The sequence below is a fragment of the Scyliorhinus torazame genome, chromosome 11 (genome assembly GCF_047496885.1).
Source record: "Scyliorhinus torazame isolate Kashiwa2021f chromosome 11, sScyTor2.1, whole genome shotgun sequence".
NCBI classification, from domain to species: domain Eukaryota; kingdom Metazoa; phylum Chordata; class Chondrichthyes; order Carcharhiniformes; family Scyliorhinidae; genus Scyliorhinus; species Scyliorhinus torazame.
Genome location: NC_092717.1, coordinates 201,799,992 through 201,826,740, shown reverse-complemented (window position 1 = coordinate 201,826,740; position 26,749 = coordinate 201,799,992). Strand labels below are relative to the sequence as shown.

Sequence of the window (26,749 nt, the reverse complement as noted above, 5' to 3'; positions counted from 1 at the left end):
TAGGCAATCATATTAACCTCAGTTCTGAAATTCAGCTCTTTGCCCATGCCGGAACCAAGATTGTAATGAGGTCAGAAGCAGACACAGGCCCTATATCAGTGAACAGGTTATTATTGAGTAAGTGCTGTTTGATAGCACTCAGAACGTTTCCTTCCATCACTTTGATGATGATGTTGGAATAGGATGATACCACGGTATTAGCCGAGTTGGTTTTTGTGGATAGGACGTACCTAGGAATGTGTTTTACATAGTCGAGTTGGTGCCTTTGATGCAACTGTACTGAAACACAATGGTAGAGATGCAGCTGGTTCTGGATCATAGGTATGCAGCAGTGCCATCAGGATATTATTAAAAACTGTACACTTCTCAGTGTCTAGTGCGCCGGGTCAATCCCTGATATGATGTGGGCGAACAGAATTGGCTGAAAACAGTGGGCGTGATTTAATGAAAATGAAACCGAGTCCTGTGACGAGTGTTTAGTCGGGTGTTTCCCAGCACTGACAGCGCCACTATTAAACGGAACTCTGCTTCATTTCTGGGCCTCGTCGAGGAATGCCCCGCCGAGGCCACAGTTAGTCCCGTTTCTTGCACTAACGAGCTCTGCTCGCCAGTGCAGGAAGAGATCGGGGCACCCTAGACTCATCGCGGCCTCTGGACTGCCCCAACTCCTTAATAATGAGGTCATTGAGCCCCATGCACTCCACTTCATAAGGGTAAGGCACCCCCGGGCCCGATTCCCAGCAAGGGCATGGCAGCACATGGGCACTGATAGCCTGGCACCTTGGCAGTGCCCAGGCCAGTGCCATCTGGGCACCCTCAGTGCCAGGGTGTCACCCCGGTGTCACTGCCACAGTGCATAGATGGCACCGGGATACCACCCAGGCCAGAGCAACTGCACCCTCCCACGTTTTGTGAAACCAGTCTTAAATCTCTCGGGGTCTCAGAGAATGTTAGGTCTCGTGGGACCCTAGAGCTCTGAAGCAACAGTGCTAACCACTGTACTGCCGTGTCGCCCTGCAAATTTATTAATACTCTCCTGTAATTTTAGAGACATGCTCAGTATTGATCAGCACCTCCCCACCATCCATGCACACACCATCATTTTGGTTTAATCTGCAAATTTGGAAATTATGTTTTTAATTCCAAAGTCAATATTGCTGATGTAAATTATGAGCACCAGTGATTCAGACTTCAGCCACTCTGAATAACGATCCTTTACTCTCTGCTTTCTGTCATGAAGTCAGCTTGAATCCATTCTGCCGCTTGTCCTCTGATTCCTCATGCTCGGATTGTAGTCATTAGTCCATTCAGGAGCACCTTACTGAAGGCCTTTGGAAAATCCAGATAAATAGCGTCCCATCTCTTCAATCATTTATTGGCTTTTGGTACGGTTATTGAATTTATTCTTATTGGTATTATTTGTTCCTTCCTGTTTATTGGGCAATGGAACAGGGAAAAAAATACATTGTCTTCCATTTTGTTTACAATGAAAGCAATTTCACCTCCTTTTGTGAAACCTAATTTTGGATGCTCCAGTGAAATGGCTTTAAAATGTCTGTCGGTGATTAAACAACGTGCTTTCCTTTTATACTTGATAGAGAGAAAATGTGCTTCCATTTGTGAAAGACGAGAGGGCATGGATTTAAAGTAATTGGCAAAAGAAGCCAAGGCAACATGAAAAACATGTTCATGCAATGAGTGGTTAGGTCTGGAATGCCTTGCCTGAGAATCAAGTCATAGAACTTTACAGCACGGAAAGAGGTCCTTCGGCCCATTGCGTCAGTGCCGACCATCAAGTACCTACCTAATCTAATCCCACTTTCCAGGATTTGGTCCGCGACTGTATGCAATGGCTGCTCAAGTGCTGACCTAAATACTTCTTACAAGTTGTGAGGATTCCTGCCTCTACCACCCTTTCAGGCAGTGAATTCTCGATTCCAACTACCCTCTGGGTGAAAAAGCTTTTCCTCATCTCTAAACCTCCTGCCCATTACTGTAAATCTATGCCCTCTGGTTATTGACTTCTCCACTGAAGGGAAAGGTACCTTCCTGTCCACCCTATCTATGTCCCTTATAATTTCATACACCTCAATCAGGTCCGCCCTCAGCCTTCTCTGCTCCAGGGAAAGCCAACCCCAGCCTATCCAGTATCTCTTGATAGCTGAAACGATCCCGCCCATTCAACATCCTGGATAATCTTCTCTACACCCTCACCAGTGCAATCACTGTATTATTCCTTGTATCTGACTAAAGCTTGTAGTCTTACAGTTGAAGTAAATGCTTTATTTGTAAGAGTTTGTTCTCTCTCCAGCACTTATACTACGTTACATCGGAGCTGCCTGTCCTGCTCACCAGCTGCAGTTCCTGTGACGAGTGTGCTGACTTCCTATTTGACTATACATCTCTAGTGCTCCCTCTAGTGGTTTCTTAGTTGCAGTGTATTTACATTAACCCCTTGTGTATATACAGTGATGCATATCACTACAATCACTTCCTTTCTATAGTGTGGTGACCAGAACTGCACACTAAGGCCTAACCAGCATTTTGTACAGCTCCTGCAGAACCTCCCTGCTGTTATATTTAATGCCTTAGTTAATAAAGGCAGGAATCCCACAGGCCTTCTTAACCACCATATCAACCTGCCTGCTGTCTTCAGAGATCTGTGAATATGCACACCAAGGTCCCTTTGATCTCCTGTACTGCCTAGGGTCCGACCTTTCATTGTATATCCCTTACCTTGTTAGTCCTCCCAAAATGCATTACCTCACACTTTTCATGGTTAAATTCCATTTGCCACTCTTCCTGCCCATCCAACAATTTTTATTTTTTTTTTAAACCTTTTTTTTAAAATTTAGAGTACCCAATTATATTTTTCCAATTAAGAGGCAATTTAACATGTCCAATCCACCTACTCTGCACATCTTTGGTTGTGGGGGTGAAACCCATCAGATACGGGGATAATGTATAAACTCCACATGGACAGTGACCCGGGGCCAGGATTGAACCCAGGTCCTCGGCGGTGTGAGGCAGCAGTGCTAACCACTGTGCCACCCTTGTCCTGTAACCTAAGACCTTGCTCCTCATTATTTACCACACCACCAATTTTTCTGTCATCTACGAATTTACTTATCATAGCTCCTACATTCACATCAAGATCATTAATCTATACTACAAACAACCCAGCTGTGACCTCTGCGAACACCACTGGACACAGACTTCCAGTCACAAAAACAACCTTCAACCATCACCCTCTGCCTCCTTCCAGTAAGCCAGTTCAGGATCCAGTTTGCCAAATTGCCTGGATCCCATGGGTTCTTATCTAATTCGTCAAGACTCCCATGTCAAAACCTTGTCAAAAGCCTTATTAAAGTCCATACAGACTGTAGCTAGGGCCTGTGCGGTTTTGTTCTTTAGGGTGTTGGCCAAGAGTAGTATCATGACCGGTACAGGCTTGGAGGGCTGAAGAGCCTGTTCCTATGCTGAATTGTTCTATGTTCTTTGTATCAACCGCGCTACCCTCATCTACACACCTGATCACCTCCTCAAAAAATTCCATCAAATTTATAAGACATGATCATTTATGGAGGTATATTCAATCGCAGCATTCAAAAGGGAATTAATTGTTTTCTGAAAAGGAAGAATGTGCAGGGTTGTGCGTAGAAGGAAGCGGAACGGTACGAGGCGAATTGCTCACTTGGAGAGTCAGTGCAAATATGAAGGGCAGATTGGCTGCCTCCTGCAGCACTGTTGTGATCTTTCTCTGGTACAGAGGCTATGGAGGTGATACAATAGAGTTGTGCCCCATGGTGCTGTTTTATATAGATTACTTGAGATTGGAAACTGTTTGGTTGTCATTTATCCAATTTTCTTCCATCTCTCAGTTTGAAAGCTGTTTTATAAAAGCTTTTTAATTACATGTTTGGATTCTTCTTTGAAAATACGTATCTACAAGTTCAGCAGGGGTTTTGCAACTTGGCAGATTTTTCCAATGTAACAACATTGAACATGATATTTGACAGTTAGCTAGTCTCCAAGCAGCTGTAATTAGCATTTATTCCACAATGAGCAATCTAATTAAGATAAGAGTGTAGACTGTGGCAAGGTTGTCTTTCAAAGGGGTTTCAATGTCAAAAGGGATTTAGAGTATTTTCTGAGATTTATATCTGCTTTCTTGTTACATTTTTGATTGTATTTGAATAACCGTCACTCCCTCTGCATTAAAAGAGCAAAGAAAACATTTTTGTTAACTGGCGGATCTACATATTGTGGAAGTAGACTACCTTAAATTCCTGCTAATTCTGGTTCAGTATCTCATACTGGTACTGATAGAGTGGAAGTCAGATTTAACTGGTTATGGGGCAGCACGGTGGCACAGTGGTTAGCATTGCTGCCTCATGGCGCCGAGGTCCAGGTTCGATCCCGGCTCTGGGTCACTGTCCATGTGGAATTTGCACATTCTCCCAGTGTTTGCGTGGGTTTCGCCCCTACATTCAAAGATCTGCAGGGTAAGTGGATTGGCCACGCTAAATTGCCCTTAATTGGAAAAAATTAATTGGGTACACAATTTATAAAAAAAGATTTAACTGGTTATATATTCAAAATCGCAATTGTTAACTTGAGGAGCGATTGAAACTGCCCAGGAAAAATAAGATTTAGTCTGTCAAAATGGGTTGATTGAAAGGGCTGAGGAAAAAAAAAGGCTGAAGAATTTGATTACCGGCCTCATCGCATCCAGAGTAGCAGTGAGCCTGATAGATCGCATCCAGCATCTCTGGTGGTGGGGGACATCAGAAGCAGGCAATGAAAGATTTTCTGCTCAGATGTTCTGGTTGAAGATGGTTGTAAATTCTTCAGCCTTTTTTTTAGTCTGTCAAAATGGGTTGATTGAAAGGGCTGAGGAAAAAAAAAGGCTGAAGAATTTACAACCATCTTCAACCAGAACATCTGAGCAGAAAGTCTTTCATTGCCTGCTTCTGATGTCCCCCACCACCAGAGATGCTGGATGCGATCTATCAGGCTCACTGCTACTCTGGATGCGATGAGGCCGGTAATCATTTACCGGCCTAGTCATTCCTCGCGAGGTGTCAGGATCTGGATCCCGCCCATTGAGGTGGGGACCTAGATTTGCATACTCCAAGCCGAGAATCAAACCTAGCACCCTGGCACTGTGAAGCAACAGTACTAACCACTGTGCTACCTTGCTGCCCAATATGACACTGGGCCAGATGATCAAAGGCTTGGTCAAAGAGGTACCTTCAAAAAGCATTTTTAAGTAGGCAAGACGAGAGGAACGTCAGAGCCTTGGTAGTGAACACAATTAAGACAAAATTGACGTATAATTTAATCAGGAGCTAATGCAAGTCAGTGAGCACAGGGGTGATAAGATGAACAATACTTGGTTTGGGTTAGGACATGAGTAGCAGAGATGTGGCTAAACCCAAGGTTATGGATGATAGAATATAGCGAACCAGCCAGAGCAGGTTGGAACAGTCAAGTCCAAGACATCAGGACATTTGTGGATGAGGGTTTAGTTGATGAACTAAGACAGGTGCAGTGTTGGGAGATGTCATAGAGCTGTATAGCACAGAAATGGCACTTTGGCCCATTGTGGCTGCGCAGGTCAAACCAACCCCACCTAACTATTCTAATTCCTTTTCTCCCTTTTCCAGAACTTAGCCCATAGCCTCAAATGCCTTGGCATCACAAGTGCACATCTAAATACTTCTTAAATGCTATGAGGATCTCTGCCTCCACCACCCTTTCAGGCAGCGCATTCCATCCTTGGATGAAAAAGCTTTTCCTCACATCCCCTTGAAATCTCCTGCCCCTTACTTTAAATCTATGCTCTCTGATTATTGATCCTACCACCAAGGGGGAAAGGTTTCTTTGTGTCTACTTTATCTATGCCCCTTATATTTTCTAAATCTCAATCGTGTCCCCCCTCAGTCTCCTCTGCTCTAAGGAAAACAACCCAGTCTATCCTATCTCTCTTCATTACAAACTCTGCAGCCCAAGCAACATCCTAGAAAATCTCCTCTGTACCCTTTCAAGTGCTATCATATCCCTCCTATGTGGTTTCCAAAACTGCACACAATACTCCAGCTGTGGCCTAACCAACGTTTTATGCAGTTCCAGTAATCCACCCTGTTACCTGTTCTTAAACTCTATGACCCGGCTAATAAAGGCAATTATACCATATGCCTGTCATGGAGCAGAAAATAAGATAATGTGGGTGCAAGCTCATCTTGGGGTCAGGTATGACACCAAGACTCCAACAGTCTGGTTCTGCTTCAGGCAGTTGTCAGGAAGAGGGATGGAGTCAGTATTATGGGAACAAAATTTGTGATAGGGACTGAAGACAATGATCTCCGCCTTCCCAATATTAAGGTTAGGTGGATTGGCCATGGTAAATTTCCCCTATGTGTCCAAAGGTTGGGTGGGGTTACAAGGATACGACAGGGAATTGGGCCTAGGTAGGGTGGTCTTTTGAAGGGTCGGTGCAGACTCGATGGGCCGAATGGTCTCCTTCTGCACTGTAGGGATTCTATGATTCTAATAGGAGGAAATTTCTGAGCATCCAGTACTGGATATTAGACACAAGAAGTCTGGCAATGATGGGGTCAACAGAGGTGTTGGTGAGGTAGAGGTGCGTGTTGTCAGTGTACATGTGAAAACTGACTGCATTTTCAGATGGTGCAAAGAACAATACAGCACAGGAACAGGCCCTTCGGCCCTCCAAGCCTGTACCGGTCATGTTACCAGCCTTGGCCAAAACCCTCAGCACTGCCATGTGCCCTATTCCTCTATACCCATCCTATCCATGTATTTGTTGAGATGCCTTTTGAATGCTGTTAATGTATCTGCTTCTTCAACCTCCCTGGCAATGTGTTCTAGGCACTCACCACCCTCTGGGTAAGAAACCTGCCTTGCACATCTCCACCATACTTAAACCAATGCCCCCTGGTGACTGGCCCCTCCACCCTGGGAAAGAGTGCCTGCCCATCCACTCTATCCATGCCCCTCATAATCTTATGGACCTCTATCAGGTCACCTCTCAACCTCCGTCATTCTAATGAAAACAGTCCCAAGTCTATTGAGCCTACATTTGAGGCTCAGCATGCAGATAAGAAATAGAAGGGAGCTAGCAATAGATCGCTGGGGAAGAGCAGAGCTAACATCTTGGGAAAGAGCAGAGTCATTGCTGGTGAACTCTGGCTACCACTGGTCAAATGGGCAAGTATGTCTTTTTGTCAGTTTCATGCCCATTGGCAGCTTGATGACTGGTTGGCAGCCTACAACACATGGCTGCAGCAGCGATTAGGTAGATCTAGTGGTGGAGATAGGAATTACAAATCGGAACAGTTGTCAAGAGAGCACACAGATTATGTTGGGCAATTTACTGGTAGTTTATTGTGCTGGGATAAAACACTTCTGCTCCTCCTGGTCCACAGGCAGTATTGTAATGGTACGTGCTTGACTGAGCTGGATATCACAGATCACCCGTGGAAATAGGTGGTGGACTCCTAAATTAATAGCACAGTACCATCCTGCTCACCCCAGTGCGATTTTATGAGCGGTGGGTGTCAGGTAGGCTGACTGCACATGGCCTAATTCATAGAATCCCTACAGTGCAGAAGGAGACCATTCAGCCCATTGAGACTGCACCGACCCACCGAAAGAGCGCTCCACCCAGGCCCACTAGCCCATCCCCCCTCCTCCTCATCCCGGTAAGCTAATCTGCACATCCCTTGGACAGACACTAAGGGGCAATTTAGCACAACCAACCCACCTAACCTGCACATCTTTAGACTGTGGGAGGAAACCAGAGCACCCAGAGGAAACTCATGCAGACACAAGGAGAACATGCAAACTCCACACGGTCACTCAAGGCCGGAATTGAACCCAGGTCCCGGCACAGTGAGGCAACAGTGCCAACCACTGTCACCATGCCACTCCAGAAGTGGCCAACTTTCATTTTTTCATTTCAACTTATGTCCAATTACGGGCTTCATCCTGCCGGCGCTCAGATTTAATGGGTGGCAGGAGAGGCCTGCACTGCCAGGGTGCTAGGTTGGCAGTGCCAAGATGGCATTTTACCTGTGTCAGAGACCAGGCCTGGGGTTGCCCTGCCCTTATGAGGTGGGGCTCAATGACCCTTAACTCCCCTTATAGATGAGTTGGGACATTGGGGGGGGGGGGGGGAAAGAGGAAGTGGGTCTGGAGATCGGGCACCATTAGTGTAGGAAATGGGACTAAGTGCGGCCTTGGCCCTCTATCAGGCCCTTCCATTATCATGACGATCTATCAGGTCACCCTTCAGCCTTCTCTTTTCTAAAGAAAACCAGCTTTCAGTCCTTCTAGAATCGGACTCTATATCCCTTGCTGAGGCCCTGAAATGAAGCAGAATCCCATTTAATAGTGAGGTTATTCTCGGCACTGCCAACGCCGGGACGCACCTGGCTAAACACACTCAACACGCGATGTCTCTCTTTTCAGCAATGTTAAAGCTCTGTACTATTGATACAAATTGAGTTACATTGAGTCTTCAGCACAGAAACAAGCTATTTGGCCGAAATGTGTCTATGCCTCTTCCCATGTTACTTCATCCAACCCTTTCAGTTCTTTCGCTCTCATGTGGCTATGTATTCATGCGGCTATGCATCTTTGCTATTTACCTCGACTACTCCTTATGGTAGCAAGTTCCACATTCTTACCACTCTTTTGGCAGAGACGTTGCTCCTGAATTTCCTATCTTAATATTTATCGGCTCTAATTTTCGTCTCTCCACAAGTGGAAACTTTCTCTCCATGTCTTCTCTATCAGGCCCTTCCATTATCGTGACGATCTCTATCAGGTCACCCTTCAGCTTTCTCTTTTCTAAAGAAAACCAACTTTCAGTCCTTCTAGAATTGGACTCTATATCCCTGCAATTTAGGTAATACACAAACAATCCTGGTGATAAAATTAAACCAAATACAACAGCCTCTTAAGCTTAGGATATCCATCTACTAACCTCATTCAACAGTACTTACTTAACCAATATCAACATGACAGTTCAACAAGTACTTTTAAAAGAGAAGACTTTTAAAAAATGGTACACTATATAACTACTTTTATTCAAACTGGTTTCAAAAACAATTAGTAACTCATTAAGAACATTTTTTTTTTTAAAAAATCACTAGTTTTTCTTCCCACAGTGAATTTCCAATAGCATATATTGAGAAATCTTCCTATTTTAAAAGAAGCAATAAAAGCTAGTTTGTTAGGTGATACGGTCGACCACGTGGATGCTATCAAAACATGTTAAAAATTAGAACCAGCCTTTGGAGGTTTCTGCACCCGAGGGAGCGGGAGTACTCGTTTTTCTCAGTGGTCCATAAGGTGTACTCGCGGATTGACTTTTTCATGGTGGGGAAGGCACTGCTGGCTGGGGTAAACGGGTCGGACTACTTGGCAACTGCAATATCAGATCATGCTCCTCATTGGGTGGATATGGTACTAGAGAAGGGGATGGTACAGAGACCAGGGTGAAGTTAGATGCGGGACTATTGGGGAACCGAGGGTTTTGTGACAAAATTGAAAAAGTAATCGAGGAATATGTACGTTTTAACTGCACGGGTGAGGTGTCAAAGGCGGTTGTCTGGGAGGCTTTAAAGGCGGTGGTGAGGGGTGAGGTGACCTTGTTCAAGCTAGGCTAGGCAAAGAGGAGAGGTTGGACGTCAGAGGGTAATAGATGAGATGCTGGAGGTAGACAGGATTTATGCAGAAGATAGGGACCCAGCGCAGTTGGAAAAGAGGAAGGAACTCCAGGCGAACTTGGACCGACCATCTACCAGGAAAGCGGTACGCCAATTGAGGCGAGCAAGGGGGGTAGTTTACGAGCATGGAGAGTTGGCGGGTCAGCTTCTTGGAGAGGCTGCGACAAGGGAAATCATCCAGGTGCGGGACAGGGAAGTTGGTGGTAGCTCCAGATCAGATTAACAAGGTCTTTAAGGAATTCTATGAGCGATTGTACAGGTCAGAGTCACCTGGGGGAGGCCGGGAGATGCAGGAATTTCTAGATGGGCTGGAGTACCCAAGGTTAGGGGAGGGGGACAGGGCTACATTAGAGGGGGGGAGAATGGAGCAGGAGATAAAAGATGCGATTGGGAGGATGCAGTCGGGGAAGGTGGCAGGGCCGGATGGGTTTCCGGTGGAATATTATAAAAAATTCAAAAATAAGCTGGTACCGCTGATGGTGGGGATGTTTGAGGAGGCGATAGGGAAGGGGGTGTTACCACAAACCTTGGGGCAGGCATGGATTTCCCTGTTACTTAAGAAAGGTAAGGATCCACCGGTGTGTGGGTCGTATAGGCCCATATCACTTTTAAACGTGGACGCAAAGATATTGCCGAAAGTACCGGCAGGTAGGCTAGAGAAATGCCTCCCGAAAGTGATAGGTGAAGATCAGACGGGGTTTGTAAGAGGGAGGAAGCTCTTTTCGAACATTAGGAGGGTATTAAACGTGGTTATGGTACCGGCAGAGGGGAAGGAAACAGAGGTGGTTGTGGCACTGGATGCCGAGAAAGCATTTGACCGGGTAGAATGGGGGTACTTGATGGCAGTTCTGGAGCGGTTTGGGATTAGACCCAGATTTGTGGACTGGGTAAAGCTATTATATAAAGGAGCCGAGGGCCAGCGTCCGCACAAATAACATCAGCTCAGAATACTTTCCTCTCCACCGTGGGACTAGGCAGGGATGGCCGATGACCCCCCTGCTGTTTCCACTCGTGATTGAGCTATTGGCCATCGCATTAAGAAGTTCGGGGGGTAACGAAAGGGATCGGCGGGGGGGGGGGGGGGGGGGGGGGGGGGGAAATAGAGCATAGGGTGAACATTTCTAGTTTGGTAGGGAGAGTGAAAGCTGATCTGACGAGGTGGGATGGTCTCCCTCTGACATTGGCGGGTCGGGTCCAGGCGGTTAAAATGAATGTGCTGCCGCGATTCCCATTTATTTTTCAATGCCTGCCGATTTTCCTGCCAAAGGCATTTTTTAAAGAGAGATTGAAGGGATGATTACCTCGTTCATATGTGGAGGGAAGGTGGCCAGAATTAAAAAGGTGCTACTTCAGAGAAGAAGGCAGGCAGGGGGTTTGGGTCTTCTAAACCTGATGTATTATTACTGGGCGGCAAATGTGGAGAAGGTACGGAGCTGGGTCTGAGGGGTTTACTTCCAATGGGTCAGAATGGAGGAGAGTTTGTGTATGGGGTTGGAATTGAAGGTGCTAGCGACAGCACCGCTCCTGACGACCCCATGGAGACACTCAGGGAGTCCGGTAGTAATAGTTTCGTTGAGAATTTGGAGGCAGTTTCAACAGCACTTCGGGTTGGGGGCAGGGTCAAGGGAAATGCCGATTCGGGGGAACCATAGATTTGATCCAGGCAAGTGGGATGGAAATTTTCGGAGATGGGATGAGAAAGGAATTAGAACACTAAAAGATGTATTTCTTGGGGGTCATTTTGCGGGATTGAAGGAGCTGGGAGCAAAGTATGGGCTGGAGCAGCTGAAAATATTAAGATCCATGCATGTTCGAGACTTTGCCAGAAAGGAGATACCGAGCTTCCCAGTAGAGCAGGCTTCCACATTGCTGGAGGAGGTGCTGACAACAGAGGGACTGGAGAAGGGGGTAATATCGGCGGTTTAAGGGGCTATTTTGGAGGAGGAAAAGACGCCACTGGAAGGGATCAAGGCAAATTGGGAGGAAGAGTTGGGAGAGGGTATGGAGGAGGGGTTCTGGTATGAGGTACTCTGGAGGGTGAACGCCTCTACCTCGTGTGCGAGGCTGGGGCTGATACAGCTGAAGGTGGTGTACAGAGCGCACCTTACAAGGGCGAGGATGAGACAGCTCTTTGAGGGGGTAGAAGATGTGTGTGTGAACGTTCCGGGGGAGGTCCCGCAAACCACGTTCAGATGTTTTGGTCCTGTCCAAAGCTGGAGGATTACTGGAAGGAGGTGTTCAGGGTAATCTCTAAAGTGGTGCACGTGAAACTGGACCCAGGCCCTCGGGAGGCCATATTCGGGGTGTCGGACCAGCCGGGTTTGGAAACGGGCGCGGAGGCAGATGCTGTAGCCTTCGCCTCATTGATCGCCCGAAGGCGGATCCCGTTATGGTGGAGATCAACCTCTCCACCTTGAGCCCTGGCGTGGCGGGGGGTCCTTCACACTTGAAAAGGTCAAATTTGAACGGAGGGGAAGGATGGAGGGGTTCATGGGCATTATTCATTATGCACTTTTGAGAATTGGATCACATTGAACGTTAGGGGGGTTGTGGGCTAGGAGGGTTGGGGGGAGGGAGACTGTATGTGTTAATGGTGACTATGGGTGATTCCCGATTCCTTTTTGTCATTTGTTTATGTTAACATGTGGGCCAATGTCTGGGGTTTGGTGGGAGGATGGGATCGTTGTTATTGATATGGGAATTGACATTACACATTCGTTACTGATTATTGTTTATTGTTGGGTGTAAATTTGGGAGAAAATGTGAAAAAGGAGAATACATAAATATTTAAAAAAAAAAAAAATTAGAACAGAGGACACAATCTCAGACTAAAGGGACGATCCTTTAAAACAGAGATGAGGAGGAATTTCTTCAGCCAGAGGGTGGTGAATCTGGAATTCTTTGCCGCAGAAGGCTGTGGAGGCCAAAAAAACTGAATGTCTTTAAGTCAGAGATAGATAGATTCTTGATTAATAAGGGGATCAGGGGTTATGGGGAGAAGGCAGGAGAATGGGGATGAGAAAAATATCAGCCATGATTGAATGGTGGAGCAGACTCGATGGGCTGAGTGGCCTAATTCTGCTCCTCTGTCTTATGGTCTTATGTATGAATGTCTTATCAAATCTGCCATTCTACTGAGACGTACTCAGCAACTGTGAAATACTGTACTTGTATCGCTCACTTTGTTTGTCTTTTATGGTAATGAAGTCATATGTACGAAGTTAAATATTGGGACTAAACAGATGCAGTCACCAGTTCTTTTTCATCCAGAGCACAACAGAAGAAGTTTATTAAAGGAGGCAAATGGACTGAGGAAAAGGATTTAGTTAGAATTTGTGTCGAATTATTAAAATATTGAGTGAAATAGGATACATTTTGCGGCTGACCGATTTCCATAGGTCTAGCTATATAAAGATGGGACGTCTGGAAACTAATTTAACATATTCACCTTTTATCAAAAGATTCGAGCTCAATGAAAGGATAGTAGCAAGATGAATGCGAAATTGGCTAAGTGATGAGAAACAAAAACACAGTGGTTTTTGGACTGGAGGAAGAGAGTTCTCCAGGGATTGGTGCCTGATTTTTATATACAATAACAATAACGACAGGTCTCCAGGATCCAACTTTAAAATATGTGGATGAATACAAAGTGCAGAACTTCAAAATGACAGAGGTTGGTACAATAGCCGGACAATTGGCAGATGAAATTTAATGAAGAAAAGTGTGAAATAATTCATTTTGGTTAGACGAATATGACGAGACTACGGGCGTGATTTACCGCCATGTCCCACCGTAATCAGGACGGGACACTGTAGTAAATTCCGCGAGAGGCCTTTCCCGGGAATCCCAATGGTCGCTACCCCGTGTGAGATGTAAGGAGGTCGAGCAATGTCACGATCTGGACCCCGCCCACAATGGGTAGTATCCAGATTTGTATAGTTAAGTGAAATTAACTGCTCACTTCACTATGCCTACGCCAGATCTAACCGGCCCTGGGATATTCCAGCCTTGCCGAGGAGACCCCAGCCAGGCGAGGTTCAGCACCGGTCCCCGCACTTGGGGGAAGGGTCTCCAAGGAAATCGGGGGCTCCCAGGCAGTTGGAATATGGACAGGGAAGCACTCTGGCACAGCTCGGGGTGCCATGACCTGGCGAGCAGAGCTCCTCAGTGCAGGAAATGCAACTGAGTTTGGGCTCAACAGGGTGTTCCCCACTGAAGCCCTCAAAAAATAACAGTGCCGTTCGATGGTGCTGCGACAAGCGTCGGAAACAACCCCTTTAATGCTGCCCAGAACAGGGCTCTTTTTTTCCCAGTTAGATCCTGCTCAATATAAATTCAAGTGTGCAATTCTAAAGGGAGTGCAGGAGCAGAGATGCCAGATGTATGCATGCATAAATCATTGAAGGTGGTAGGACAGGTTGAGAGAATGGTTAATAAAGCACACTGACTCCTGGGCTTTATACTGCTTAATAAAACACTGGATCAGCCTCAAATGGAATATTGCGGGCACTACACGAGGGAGGAGGTGGAGACATTAGTGGTGGTACAAAGAGATTCCTGAGAATGGTTCCAGGGACACGGAACTTCAGTTACATAGAAAGATTGGAGAAGTCAGGACTTTTCTCCTTGAAGAAGAGAAGGCTGAAAGGAGATTTTATCAAGGTATTCAAAGTCACGAGGAGTCTCAATAGAAACTTTTTCCATTGGTGGAAGGATCGACAACCAGAGATGATAGATTTAACGTAATTAGCAAAAGAAGCATTGGCAACATGAGGAAAAACTTCTTTGTACTGCGACTGGTTAGGATCTGGAATGCACAGCCTCGGTGTGTGGTTGAGATAGGTCAATTGAGAAGGGAATTGGGTCATTCTCTGAAAAGGAACAATTTGCACAGCTACGGGGCAAAGGCAACAAATGTCACTGGGTGAATTGTTGCTTCAGAGGATCAGTACATAGCCTATCCTGTAACCATTCTATTATAATATATTTTTTGGCATTTAATCACCCACAGATGCTCTCTAATTTTCCATTTGCTTTTCTCAGTCACAAAGCAATTTATGAGCCATTTTTCTGCTAATGGCAATCAATTCTAATAATATTGTTATGATTAACAGGCTTATCCTAGGACTACAAAGTCCTTGTTGTGATTTAATATCTTGTTTTAAAGTTACCAAAAACATTTGAGGCTATTTCTGAGCTCCATATTACTATCTTGTCATTATCACTCAATATTATGTCAGTTACAATTCGAGAAACAGAACTTTACTTACATATTCACCATATGTAGTGTCTTGGACTGGGGGTGGTGGAGGTCTATAACCTGGTGCTCCTCTTGCTCTTGGTGCTGGAACGCCACGTCCCCTCGCTCCAGGACCTCGACCAGGAGGTGCTCCTCTGGGAACAGGTCCCGCTCGTGGAACTGCAGATGTGGGGGGAGGAACTCCACCACGGCCCCTGCTAAAAATAAACAGGGAACAGACAGAGATCAAGACAGTTACAATAACAGAACACAAGGATTGAGATAAAACCACAAGCAATATACCATCAATAAGTCTCTCAATCATTTTCAGATAAGGCACTGCAAAGATTTTACTTATTTCCTCCATTGTTCGCCCAGCACCAAAAATGTAAATCCTAGACTATATTATCATTTGTATCGGCATTCCTTCTCCTCCTTCAGGTACGATGCCCCAAGATCACATTGGTGAACATTGGATAGGTCCATGATTTTGCTTGGTCAAGTACTGTAGTGATTTGCCATTTCCTTCCACAATATGGCAGACAAGGCAACTCTCCCACTCTTACTGTCTGCCGCCAGGTGTATCGGAAGGACTTGGCTGATATTTAACCTGCTTGGCTATGAAAAGTACGTTCCTTAAGCTCAAGAGGGCTGGAAGGCTGGATCATGATGCAGAACGCCGTCAACAGTGCAGATTCAATGACGATACCCATTGAGGTTATCCATGAAGGCGCTGCCATCTCAACCTTACCCTCGCGTGAGATGTGGTGATCTTCAGGTTAAATCACCACCTCAAAAGGTGGGAGCAGCCTAAGGTCCTCGGGGACTATGGAGACTTTCATTTCACCATTTCAGGCTAGCTGTTTTTTTCTGCCCGTTTTCAACATGAGTCATCGAATTTTACAGTACGGAAAGTGGTCCTTTGCGTCTCTGCTGGCCATCAAACACCTATCTATTCTAATCCCATTTTCCAGCACTTGGTCTGTCGCCTTGTAAGCTTATGGCATTTCAATCTGTCTAGCTGTAATATTGCATACTGGAATGGCCTCTGGAAACCTAGTAGACACATCCATTATAGTCAAAAGATATTGATTTCCACTTTTCGTTTTAGGAAGCGGTCCTACGCAATCAATTAAGACACTTGTAAAAGATTCCTCAAATGCTGGAATGGGTATTAAGGGTGCTGGTTTTATCACTGCTTGAGGTTTCCCTATCACTTGACATGTGAGACATGATTGACAAAATTTAACTACATCTTTATGTAGTCCCGACCAATGAAAATGTTTTGGGATTTTAGCTTGAGTTTTCCTGACGCCCAAATGACCTCCCACTGGTACCTCGGGCGAGATTCTCCGACCCGGCGGAGGGTCGTGAATCCCGCCCCCACCGGTTGCCGAATTCTCCACCAACGGATATTTGGTGGGGACAGGAATCGCGCCGGTTGGCGGGCCCCCCCGCGATTCTCCTGCTTGGATGGGCCGAAGTCCCGCCGCTAAAATGACCGTCCCACGGGCGTAGATGAAACCACCTACCTTACCGGTGGGACAAGGCGGCGCGGGCGGGCTCCGGGGTCCTGGGGGGGGGGGGCGCGGGGCGATCTGGCCCCATGGGGTGCCCCCACGGTGGCCTGGCCCACGATCAGGGCCCACCGATCCGCGGGCGGGCCTGTGCCGTGGGGGCACTCTTTCCCTTCCGCCTTCGCCACGGTCTCCACCATGGCGGAGGCGGAAGAGACCCCCTCCACTGCGCATGCGCGGGAATGCCGTCAGCGGCCGCTGACGCTCCCGCGCATGCGCCGCCCGGAGATGTCATTTCCGCGCCAGCTGGCGGGGCACCAAAGGTCTTTTCCGCCAAGTGGCGGGGCGGAAATTCGTCCGGCGCGGGCCTAGCCCCTTAAGGTTGGGGCTCGGGCCCCAAAGATGCGGAACATTCCGCACCTTGGGGCGGCGCGATGCCCGACTGATTTGCACCATTTTGGACGCCAGTCGGTGGACATCGTGCCGATACCGGAGAATTTCGCCCCTCCTGTGCAACTCGCAACACCTCCTTTCTATACCCTACCGGCAATACCACTTGATGAACTTCTGCCCACTTTTCATCTGCCTGCATATGTAAAGGTCTCCATGTTTTATTCCTATATCTTTCTCTTGTAACTCCACCAATTTTCCTGAACTAAAAATATCCGCCTCATCCCCTCCCTGTTCTTGTTCTTCTCCAACCATCTAATCAAAAATCGTTTCTGATAATATAACTTCAACTTTATCTTCACTCTTTGATTTCTCCTCTTGTCTTAACCTGTGACTTTGCGACCTTGTTACTACACAATCCGGAAAAATCCCAGGATATTCGTCCTTCAACACTTCAGTTGTCTGATTTTCCACTGGCTTATCAACCACAGTAGGCATCGCACCCACCTGTGATCCAGCTATATCATTACCCAAGCTAAACTGTATTTTGTATTCCTGGACAAGATAGTTTCTCTATTACTCCTACTACTACTTCACCACTCTACATTGGACTTTCCAACCTTACCTTATGTAATCGAACATTACTCTTCTCACCCCGAATGCCACATATAACCACCTTTTCTGGCAATATTCCTCCCAAGCTACATAACTCCTCATCTCTTACCATCAAAGATTGACTAGCTGCCATATCTCTTAAAATTGTGACTTCTTTACCTACTCCTTCTGGTACACCTGAGTAAACTATACCCACGCAAGTAAATTCTTTAAAGAGATCTGGCACCTTCTTATCAATCACCTCGTCATCAGGCTGTACAATCTTTTGCACGTCCTTCGCTTCACTTGGGCTTTCCTTTACCACTTTAACAAACCCTACTGCCTTACCCTGTTTTACCACATCAGCCTTCCCAGTGCTTTTCTTCAACCACCAACACTGACTTTACATGGCCTAGTTTATTAGTGGAAACATTTGAAACTTTTCATTTCTATTCCACCCTCCTGGATTTCTTTTTTAATCTGAGGTACACTCTCCTTATTATCTCCCATCAGATCACCTTTATCTTTACCACTTGAGTATTTCTCATGTCCCCAGTTTCTATCCCTCACAGGCTGAAACTGATGTCGGAAACCAAGCTTTGATTTATGAACTAATTCATAATTATCTGCTATTTCTGCTGCTAATCTTGCAGTTTTAACCCTCTGCTCTTCCACATGAGTTCTCACTACATCAGGAATTGAATTTTTAAACTCCTCCAAAAGTATAATTTCTCCGAGAGCAGCATACGTTTGGTCTATTTTCAAAGCCCTTATCCACCTATCAAAATTACTCTGTTTGATCCTTTCAAACTCCATGTATGTTTGACCAAATTCGTTCCTTAAATTTCTAAACCTTTGTCTGTAGGCTTCAGGCACTAGTTCATATGCACCTAAGATGGATTTTTTCACCTCCTCATACATCCCAGATACCTCCTCCGATAGTGATGCAAACACTTCACTAGCCCTCCCTACCAGCTTTGTTTATGTCCTGTGGCCATTTCATTTGTTTAGCTACCTTCTCAAATGAAATGAAAAAGGCTTCTACCTTCTTCTCATCAAACCTTGGAACTGCGTGGACATATGTAAATCGATCACCACCAAGCCATCGACTATGATGCTCTTTCTCACTATCCTCATCATTATCCTCCAACTGTACGTTTCCCTTTACGTCCGCCAATTTTAACTGACTGTCATGTTTCATGGCCATTTTTCGAAGTTCAAACTCTCTCTCTTTCTCTTCTCTCTCTCTCTCTCTTTCTCTTTTCTCTCTTTCTCTTTCCTCTCTCTCTCTTTCTTTTTCCCTGAACTGTATCTCCCTTTCTTTCTTTTTGTTCTGCTACGGCTATTCTTTGTTTTCCTTTCTTCTCTCTTTTTCTTTTCCCTCTATCTCTCTTTCGTATTCAAGCTGCTTTAATTGTTTCTCATGTTCCATTTGTCTAATTTGTAACTGAATTTTTGTCATTTCCAATGAGTCAAACTATATCTCAGGCAATTTTAAATGCTTAGCCACTGCCATAATTACCTCATCTTTTCGCATTTTGTCATGAAATGTTCACTGCAATGCTTTTGCCAACTCTAAAAGCCTGATTTAAGTCTCTGACCGTAAGGTACTGCGTGTGACCGTCTCCACCCCCAAAACTTCTGAGCCTCTGAAAGAGCCATTGTCCACAACACACTCCCAACTTAAACTGAAATAACACACCTGAAAAGCAACCCAATATGCTCACCCCTCACTGTCTTTAAGTTCACGAAACCAACCCAATCACGAAAGATAGACGTTTACCCCACGAGCCCCCAATTTATTATGGGCCAGGGTTTAGAGAACACCAAACTATATCATGGAATTCACCTGACCCACAACTTTTAACAGATTTTAGTTATGGGGAGCACAAGGACCCACTTTACAGGTGTGATGCAGCAGAGATTTAAAGTATTTTTAAACAAAAACAATATTTATTCTATGAATCCAGTTAACATTTTATAAACACACAGTAATCATCTTATCAACTACCAACACTGATACGTCGTCGTCCCCCCCCCACCAAGATACAGTACTCTATAGGTAACCCTTAGTAACTTTCCTAACAACATCCATAAGTCAAAGTCCATTTTTAACAAAGACAGTAGGTTTGCATTCCTTACAGAAACAGGTATTACTTTGAAATCATCAAGTTATCTGGAGATATTCGTTAGCATACAGAGAGAGAGGCCAAAATACACCTCCTTGGTTTGAATACAGCTCTCCAACAGAAACGAAACTAAAACTCAGAGCCAAAAACAGCTTCCAGCTCAAAACTAAAGTAAAAAGCAGAGCCAGAGCCCAGCTCCACCCACACACTGACATCATTGCAGCCATTTGAGAAGACAAACATTTCTTAAGTGACATTCCCATGACACCGGCTAGGCTCCCCTTCCTCTGGCCAGTTCCTCCATTTCTTTGCTGTTACCTTTATTCAATTATAGTACCATTACATCTGATTCCAGCTTCTTCCCCTCAAACTACAGGGTAAATTCTATCATGTTGTGGTACCTGCCCCCTAAAGGGTTCCTTCACCTAAAGTTCCCTAATCAAGTCTGCCTCATTACACTTGGGCTTGTGGAGATTGTGGGCTTGGGTGGGGTGCTCTTTCCAAGAGCCGGTGCAGACTCGATGGGCCGAATGGCCTCCTTCTGCACTGTAAATTCTATGGTTCTATGATTACACATCACCAAATCCAGAATTGCTTCTTTCCTCGTGGCCGGTACCACAAGCTGCTCCAAATAAAATCTCATAGACATTTCACAAATTCCTTTTCTTGGGATCCATTAACAACCTGATTTTCCCAGTCCACCTGCATATAACATAACAATATAAGGCGGCACGGTAGCACAGTGGTTAGCATGGTTGCTTCACAGTGCCAGGATCCCAAGTTCGATTCCCGGCTTGGGTCATTGTCTACGTGGTGTGTGCACATTCTCCCAGTGTCTGCGTGGGTTTCCTCCGGGCACTCCGGTTTCCTCCCACAGTTCCCAAAAGACGAGCTGTTAGGTAATTTGGACATTCTGAATTGTCCCTCAGCTTACCCAAACAGGCGTTGGAATGTGGCAACTCGGGGGCTTCTTACAGTAACTTCACTGTCGTGTTAATGTAAGCCTACTTGTGACAATGAAGATATTATCTACAGCCCTAGTTATGCGATTTGCCAGGACTCTAGTCGCAGCATGATTCAGGTGAAGAGCATTGTATTGGAACAGCTCCCTCCTTCCCCAGTGCTGGTGCCAATATCCCATGAATCGGCAGCACGGTGGCACAGTGGATAGACTGCTGCCTCACAGCGCCAGGGACCTGGGCTCAATTCCGGCCTTGGGTGACTGTGTGGAGTTCACGCTTTCTCCAAGTGCCTGTGTGGGTTTCCTCCAGGTGCTCTGGTTTCCTCCCACAGTCAAAAAATGTGCAGGTTAGGTGGATTGGCTGTGCTAAATTTCTGCTTAGTGGCCAAGTATGCATAGATTAGGTGGGGTTAGGTTACGGGGATAGGGTGGGGGAGTGGGCCTAGGTAGGGTGCTCTGTCAGAGGGTTAGTGCAGACTCGATGGGCCAAATGGGTTCCTTCTGCGTTGGAGGAATTTTAATTGTACGAAATTCGAATCCATTCCTCCCACACCAATCTTTTGAGCCACACATTTACCTATTTAATCTTACTGACCCCATGCCAATCATTTTTCATTTCAGCTTGTGGATCAGGTAGTAATCCAGAGAATATTACCTTTTTGGTTCTGCTTTTTAATTTAGCTCTTAGCTGCTCATATTTCCTCAGCAGAACCTCTATCCCTGTTCTACCCATGTCATTGGTACCTACGCGGACCATGCCTAGTGGATTTTACCCTCCCACTCCAAGTTCCTCTGCAGCCCAGAGGAGATAGCCTGAACCCGAGCATCTGGTAAGCAATGCAATCTTTGGGACTCTCAATCCTGGTCAGGGAACAGTGTCTATGCCCCCCAAAATACTATCGCCAATTACGACTACATTTCTTTTCTCTCCCCCAACTTGAATGGCTCCCTATATTACGGTGTTGTCGTCAGTTAGCCCATCCTCCCCACAGTCCCCCGCTCAGATCCACACAGGGAGCAAGAATCTCAAACCTGTTGTCAAAGACAAGGGCTGAGGCTCCTGCAACCCTACATCCTGGATCCCTCTACCTACCTCACTCTTGGTCGCACAGTCCTGTCCCTGACCGATTCAAGTAGTTAATGTAAGGGGTGAGACTGCCTGTTGTAACACAGCGTCGGAGTGTCCGAAGCTCAGACTCCAGCTCATCAACTCTGAGCCCAAGTTCCTCAAGCAACCAACACTTGCTACAGATGTGTTCACTAGGAATCACAATGGGGTCCACCAACTCCCACATCATGCAGGAGGCGGCCATTCGGCCCATCGAGTCTGCACCGACCCACTTAAGCCCTCACTTCCACCCTATCCCCTGTAACCCAATAACCCCTCCTAACCTTTTTGGTCACGAAGGGCAATTTATCATGGCCAATCCACGTAACCTGCACGTCTTTGGACTGTGGGAGGAAACCGGAGCACCTGGAGGAAACCCACGCAGACACATTTTTTTTTTTTTTTTTAAATTCAAAAAAATATACTTTATTCATAAAATTTATCATAAGCATTACAGAACATTTCGAATTGTCTTGACTGTACATTTCCATCAGAGTTACACATTGCCTTGATTTTCTTCCATTCAATTTTGATAATATTATACACATATCACTCTTTACATTCCAATTCCTTCTTAAATGTTTACATTGTCATGTTTATTTTATACAATGGAGTGTTGGTGGCCCAGACCAAGGGGGGTTTACACTGTTACCCGCCCCTCGGTGTACATTTGCTGGAAAGACCTTACACGGTGGTCTTTCCCCATTGCGCCTTGGCGGCAGCTGCCCCAAGCTTGAGTGCGTCCCTCAGCACGTAGTCCTGGACCTTGGAATGTGCCAGTCTGCAACACTCGGTCGAGGACAATTCTTTGCACTGGAAGATCAGCAAGTTTCGGGCAGACCAAAGAGCGTCTTTCACCGAGTTGATGACCTTCCAGCAGCAGTTGATATTTGTCTCGGTGTGTGTCCCTGGAAACAGTCCGTAGAGCACAGAATCCTGTGTCACAGAGCTGCTCGGGATAAACCTTGACAAATACCACTGCATCTCTCTCCAGACCTTCTTTGCAAAGGCACATTCCACAAGGAGGTGTGTGACCGTCTCATTTCCCCCACAGCCACTCCGAGGGCAGCGTGCATTGGCGCAGAGCCTTCGGGTGTGCATGAAGAATCTGACAGGGAGGGCCCTTCTCACCACCAGCCAAGCTAGGTCTTGGTGCTTGTTTGAAAGTTCTGGTGATGAGGCGTTCTACCAGATGACTCTGGCAGTCTGCTCAGGGAACCATCCAGCGTTCTCCACGGTCTCCTTTTCCCTGAGGGCCTCGAGGACATTACGTGCTGACCACTGCTTCATTGCCTTGTGGTCAAAGGTGTTTTCCTTCAAAAACTTTTCCACGAAGGACAGGTGGTACGGCACGGTCCAACTACTTGGAGCGTTTCGCGGCAATGAGGCCAGGCTCATCCTTCGTAACACCGGGGACAGGTAGAACCTCAGTATGTAGTGACACTTGGTGTTTGCATACTGGGGGTCCACGTACAGCTTGGTGCAGCTGGACACAAAGGTGGCCAACAGGATGAGGGAGGCGTTGGGTACGTTCCGCCCTCCCTTCTCCAGAGGTTTGTACATGGTGTCCCTTCGGACACGGTCCATCTTGGATCTCCAGATAAATTTGAGGATGGCCCGGGTGGCTGCTGTGGTGTAGGGTACAGTAGCACCGAGAATACCTCACACCTGATGACCAGGGTTTTGCCCGCAATGGAGAGGGAGCGTTGCTCCCACCAGCCCAGTTTCTGCCTTACCTTTGCTATGCGCTCCTCCCAGTTTTTGGTGCACGTCCCAGCAGCTCCGAACCATATCCCCAGCACCTTCAGGTAATCTGACCTGACAGTGAAGGGGACAAAGGACCGGTCGGCCCAGTTCCCAAAGAACATGGCCTCGCTCTTGCCACGGTTTACCTTGGCTCCCGAGGCCAGTTCAAACTGGTCGCAGGCGTTCAAGAGCCTGCGTACAGATCCGAGCAGAAGACGGCAACGTCGTCCATGTACAGGGAGGCCTTGACTTGCATGCCTCCACTGCCTGGGATCGTCACTCCTCTTACTCTTACCCGGATCCTTCCTGATGGACTCGGCAAAGGTTCTATGCAGCACACAAAAAGGGCAGAGGAGAGAGGGCAGCCCTGCCTGACTCCGGATTTGATCTGGAACTTTTCTGATTCCCACCCATTGATTGAGACTGCGCTATAGATGTTGGTGTAGAGCAGTTTGATCCAATTGCGAATTCCCTCCCCAAACCCCATTTTGGAGAGCACATCCATCATGTAGGTGTGCGATATTCTGTCAAAAGCTTTCTCCTGGTCAAGGCTGATGAGGCAGGTGTCCACCCTCCTGTCCTGCACGTAGGCAATCGTATCCCTGAGTAGCGCGAGGCTATCAGAGATCTTCCTGCCGGGTACAGCACAGGTCTGGTCAGGATGGATCACCGACTCCAGAGCAGACTTGACCCGATTGGCGATGACCTTGGCTAGAATTTTGTAATCCACATTCAACAGTGAAATGGGTCACCAATTTCGAATTTCTTCCCTTTCCCCCTTCTGCTTGTAGATGAGGGTGATGATGCCTTTCCTCATGGACTCTGGCATGCTGCCTTCCAGAAGCATACTCTCGTACACTTCCAGCAGGTCTGGGCCCATCCAGTCCCACAGAGCCGAATACAACTCAACCGGTAAGCCGTCGCTTCCTGAAGTTTTACTCGTCTCGAAGGACTTGACGGCCTTTGTCAGCTCATCCAGAGTTAGTGGTTTGTCCAGGTTTTCCAGTTCGCTGTCGCCTATGACCTCCGTGATTGTCGACAGGAAGGTCTGGGAAACAGTGCTATCTGTTGGCTTCAGGTCATACAGTCCGGCATAAAAGGATTGGCTGATCCTCAGGATGTCAGACTGTGATGACTTTACAGAGCCATCTTCTTCCTTCAGGCTGCTGATCACAGAGGTCTCTCTGTGCACCTTTTGGAAGAAGAAGCGTGAGCACTTTTCATCCTGCTCCACGGAGCGGACTCTGGAACGGAAGATAACCTTGGAGGCCTCCGAGGTGTAGAGCGAGGCTTGCTGGCTCTTCACCTCTTGGAGATCCTCCTTGACATCCACCCCCATCGACTGCAGCTGGAGCAAATTCTGCATACTTTTCTGGAGCCTGGACATGACCCCTCGTCTCTCTCTCACCTTTTGAACGCCCTTGTGGATGAAAAACCTCTTGATATTCCCCTTGATTGCTTCCCACCAGAGATGTGGGGCGTCAAAGAGGGGTTTCACGGTTCTCCAACCTTTGTAATCCCTCCTGAGTTCCTCGAGGTTCTCAGGGGTCAGCAGTTTTACATTCAGCTTCCATGTCCCCCTGCCTACCCCCTGGTTTTCCTGCAGGTGGCAGTCGGCCAGTAGGAGGCAGGGTCAGAGAAGAACACCGGCCTTACGTCGGTGGACCTGACCGTGAAAGCACGGGACACAAAGGGAGCGGACGGACGCGTCTGGCCGTGACCATGTGTATCTATGCTGCGCTCCGTCTGCAGGGTTGCTGCAGACGTCGAGCAGCTTGGCGTCTTTTACCGTTTCCATCAGGAGTCTGGACATAGCGTCTAGTTTGCTGTCGGCTCTGCCGGATCGTCCAGCCGCATCGATGATGCAGTTGAAGTCACCGCCCAGGATGACCGGCTTGGAGGTGGCCAACAGCAGTGGGAGTTGCTGAAGGACTGCCAGCCGCTCACTTTTTACGGCCGGGGCGTACACATTAATAAGTCTGAGAGGGGTGTTTTTGTATTTGACGTCTGCTACGAGGAGGCGCCCGCCCACCACCTCCTTAACATCGGAGATGGTGAAGTTGCCTCCCCGCTGCAGAATACCCAGGCCGGAGGAGCGGCAGTCGTTTCCTCCTGACCAGATGGATGGCCCGTGGGACCACCAGCTCAACCAGCGCCTGTAGTTGCGGAGGTGCGGAATTCCGCACTCCTGCAGGAACAGTAGGTCAGCTTTCACATTTGCTAAATAGTTGAGTGTGGCTACACACCGCAAAGTATATTTGATGCTTCGCACATTTATGGATGCAATTTTAAAACCCATTATAAAAAGGTAGATTTACCAGTCTCAAGAGTCCAGAGTCTATACAGTTGGCTGTTCCAGCTGTTGGATGTTCCCCAGCATGCCGGTGGTGCTCGCAAACTTTAGCACAGTTGCAGGCCTGAGAAAACTGTTCTGGTCCGCACTGGCCCCGTGAACTTGATGCAGATGCATTGGGGGTGGTGGTGTAGCCCTGGCGTTCGTTGTGGCAGTCAGTAGGTGTTGGGGTTGCAGGCCGGTCTTCGCCTGGGTTGTTGCTGCTTGTTACTTTCGGGGGTTAGTCTGTGACCTTGTTTTCGATGTCCGGCGTTTGGTGGCCGTTGGTCATATTGCTGTTCCCATGAGCCAGAGGTTGATTGTCTCGGTGGGTTTTATTTATTTTCTTCCCGGTCTGTGGTCTGGGGGGGTCTGTGCCTCCCGTTCCACATTGGTGCTTTGCCTCTTTATTTGAGGCCGATTCTTGTCTTGTTTCTCCTCATCGGAGGTGGTGTTGGCGCTAGGTCCGCTGGCTGAAAGGTGTCGCTTTTTGCCACTCACCATCAGGGGGTTCTTCAGTTTGTTTTTTTGTTTTTTCTTTCGTTTGTCCCTGTTCACTGTTTCCCAGGGCTCTTTATTCTTTGTCCCATCCTCTTCCATTGAGTGTTCCTCGTCAGATGAGGCTGGGGTTGGGTTGTCAGGGCGTGCTGGGGCCTCCCCTTTTTGTTGAGGGCCCTTCTGTTGCTTTTCCGCATTCTGTGCTGTGGTGTCTTTGTCGATGGAGGGTGTATGAACCTCCTCTCTGGTCGCCTTTTTAACTCCGCTGATGATGATCTGTGCATATGTCGCTCCGCGTTTCGGGCAGGCCCTGTAAAGATGGCCGGCCTCCCCACACAGGTTGCAGCACTTGTCTTCTTTGCAGTCCTTAGTCATGTGTTCCTCCTGCCTGCAGTTTTTGCAGAAGGTCACACTGCAGTTTGCGGCAACATGCCCCGTTTTGCCACAGGTGTGGCATACTCGTGGCTGTCCCACGTA

At 47.1% G+C, this 26,749-nt stretch overlaps 1 protein-coding gene across 9 annotated transcripts in view; it reads right to left on the bottom strand.

Annotated features, from left to right (window-relative positions):
* The window catches only part of LOC140385765 (KH domain-containing, RNA-binding, signal transduction-associated protein 3-like), a 260,916-nt gene that overhangs the window by 111,046 nt on the left and 123,121 nt on the right, over nucleotides 1-26,749 (bottom strand). For 6 of the 9 annotated variants that reach the window (XR_011933463.1, XM_072468258.1, XM_072468253.1 and 3 more), the window contains one exon: nucleotides 15,029-15,215. Coding sequence is in view for 8 of the 9 variants with exons in the window: in XM_072468258.1 (XP_072324359.1) it covers nucleotides 15,029-15,215 (187 nt within the window). In the remaining variant the exon portion in view is untranslated. The remainder of the gene's footprint in view (nucleotides 1-15,028; nucleotides 15,216-26,749) is intronic. The other 3 variants (XM_072468259.1, XM_072468254.1, XM_072468257.1) reach the window with 1 other exon arrangement.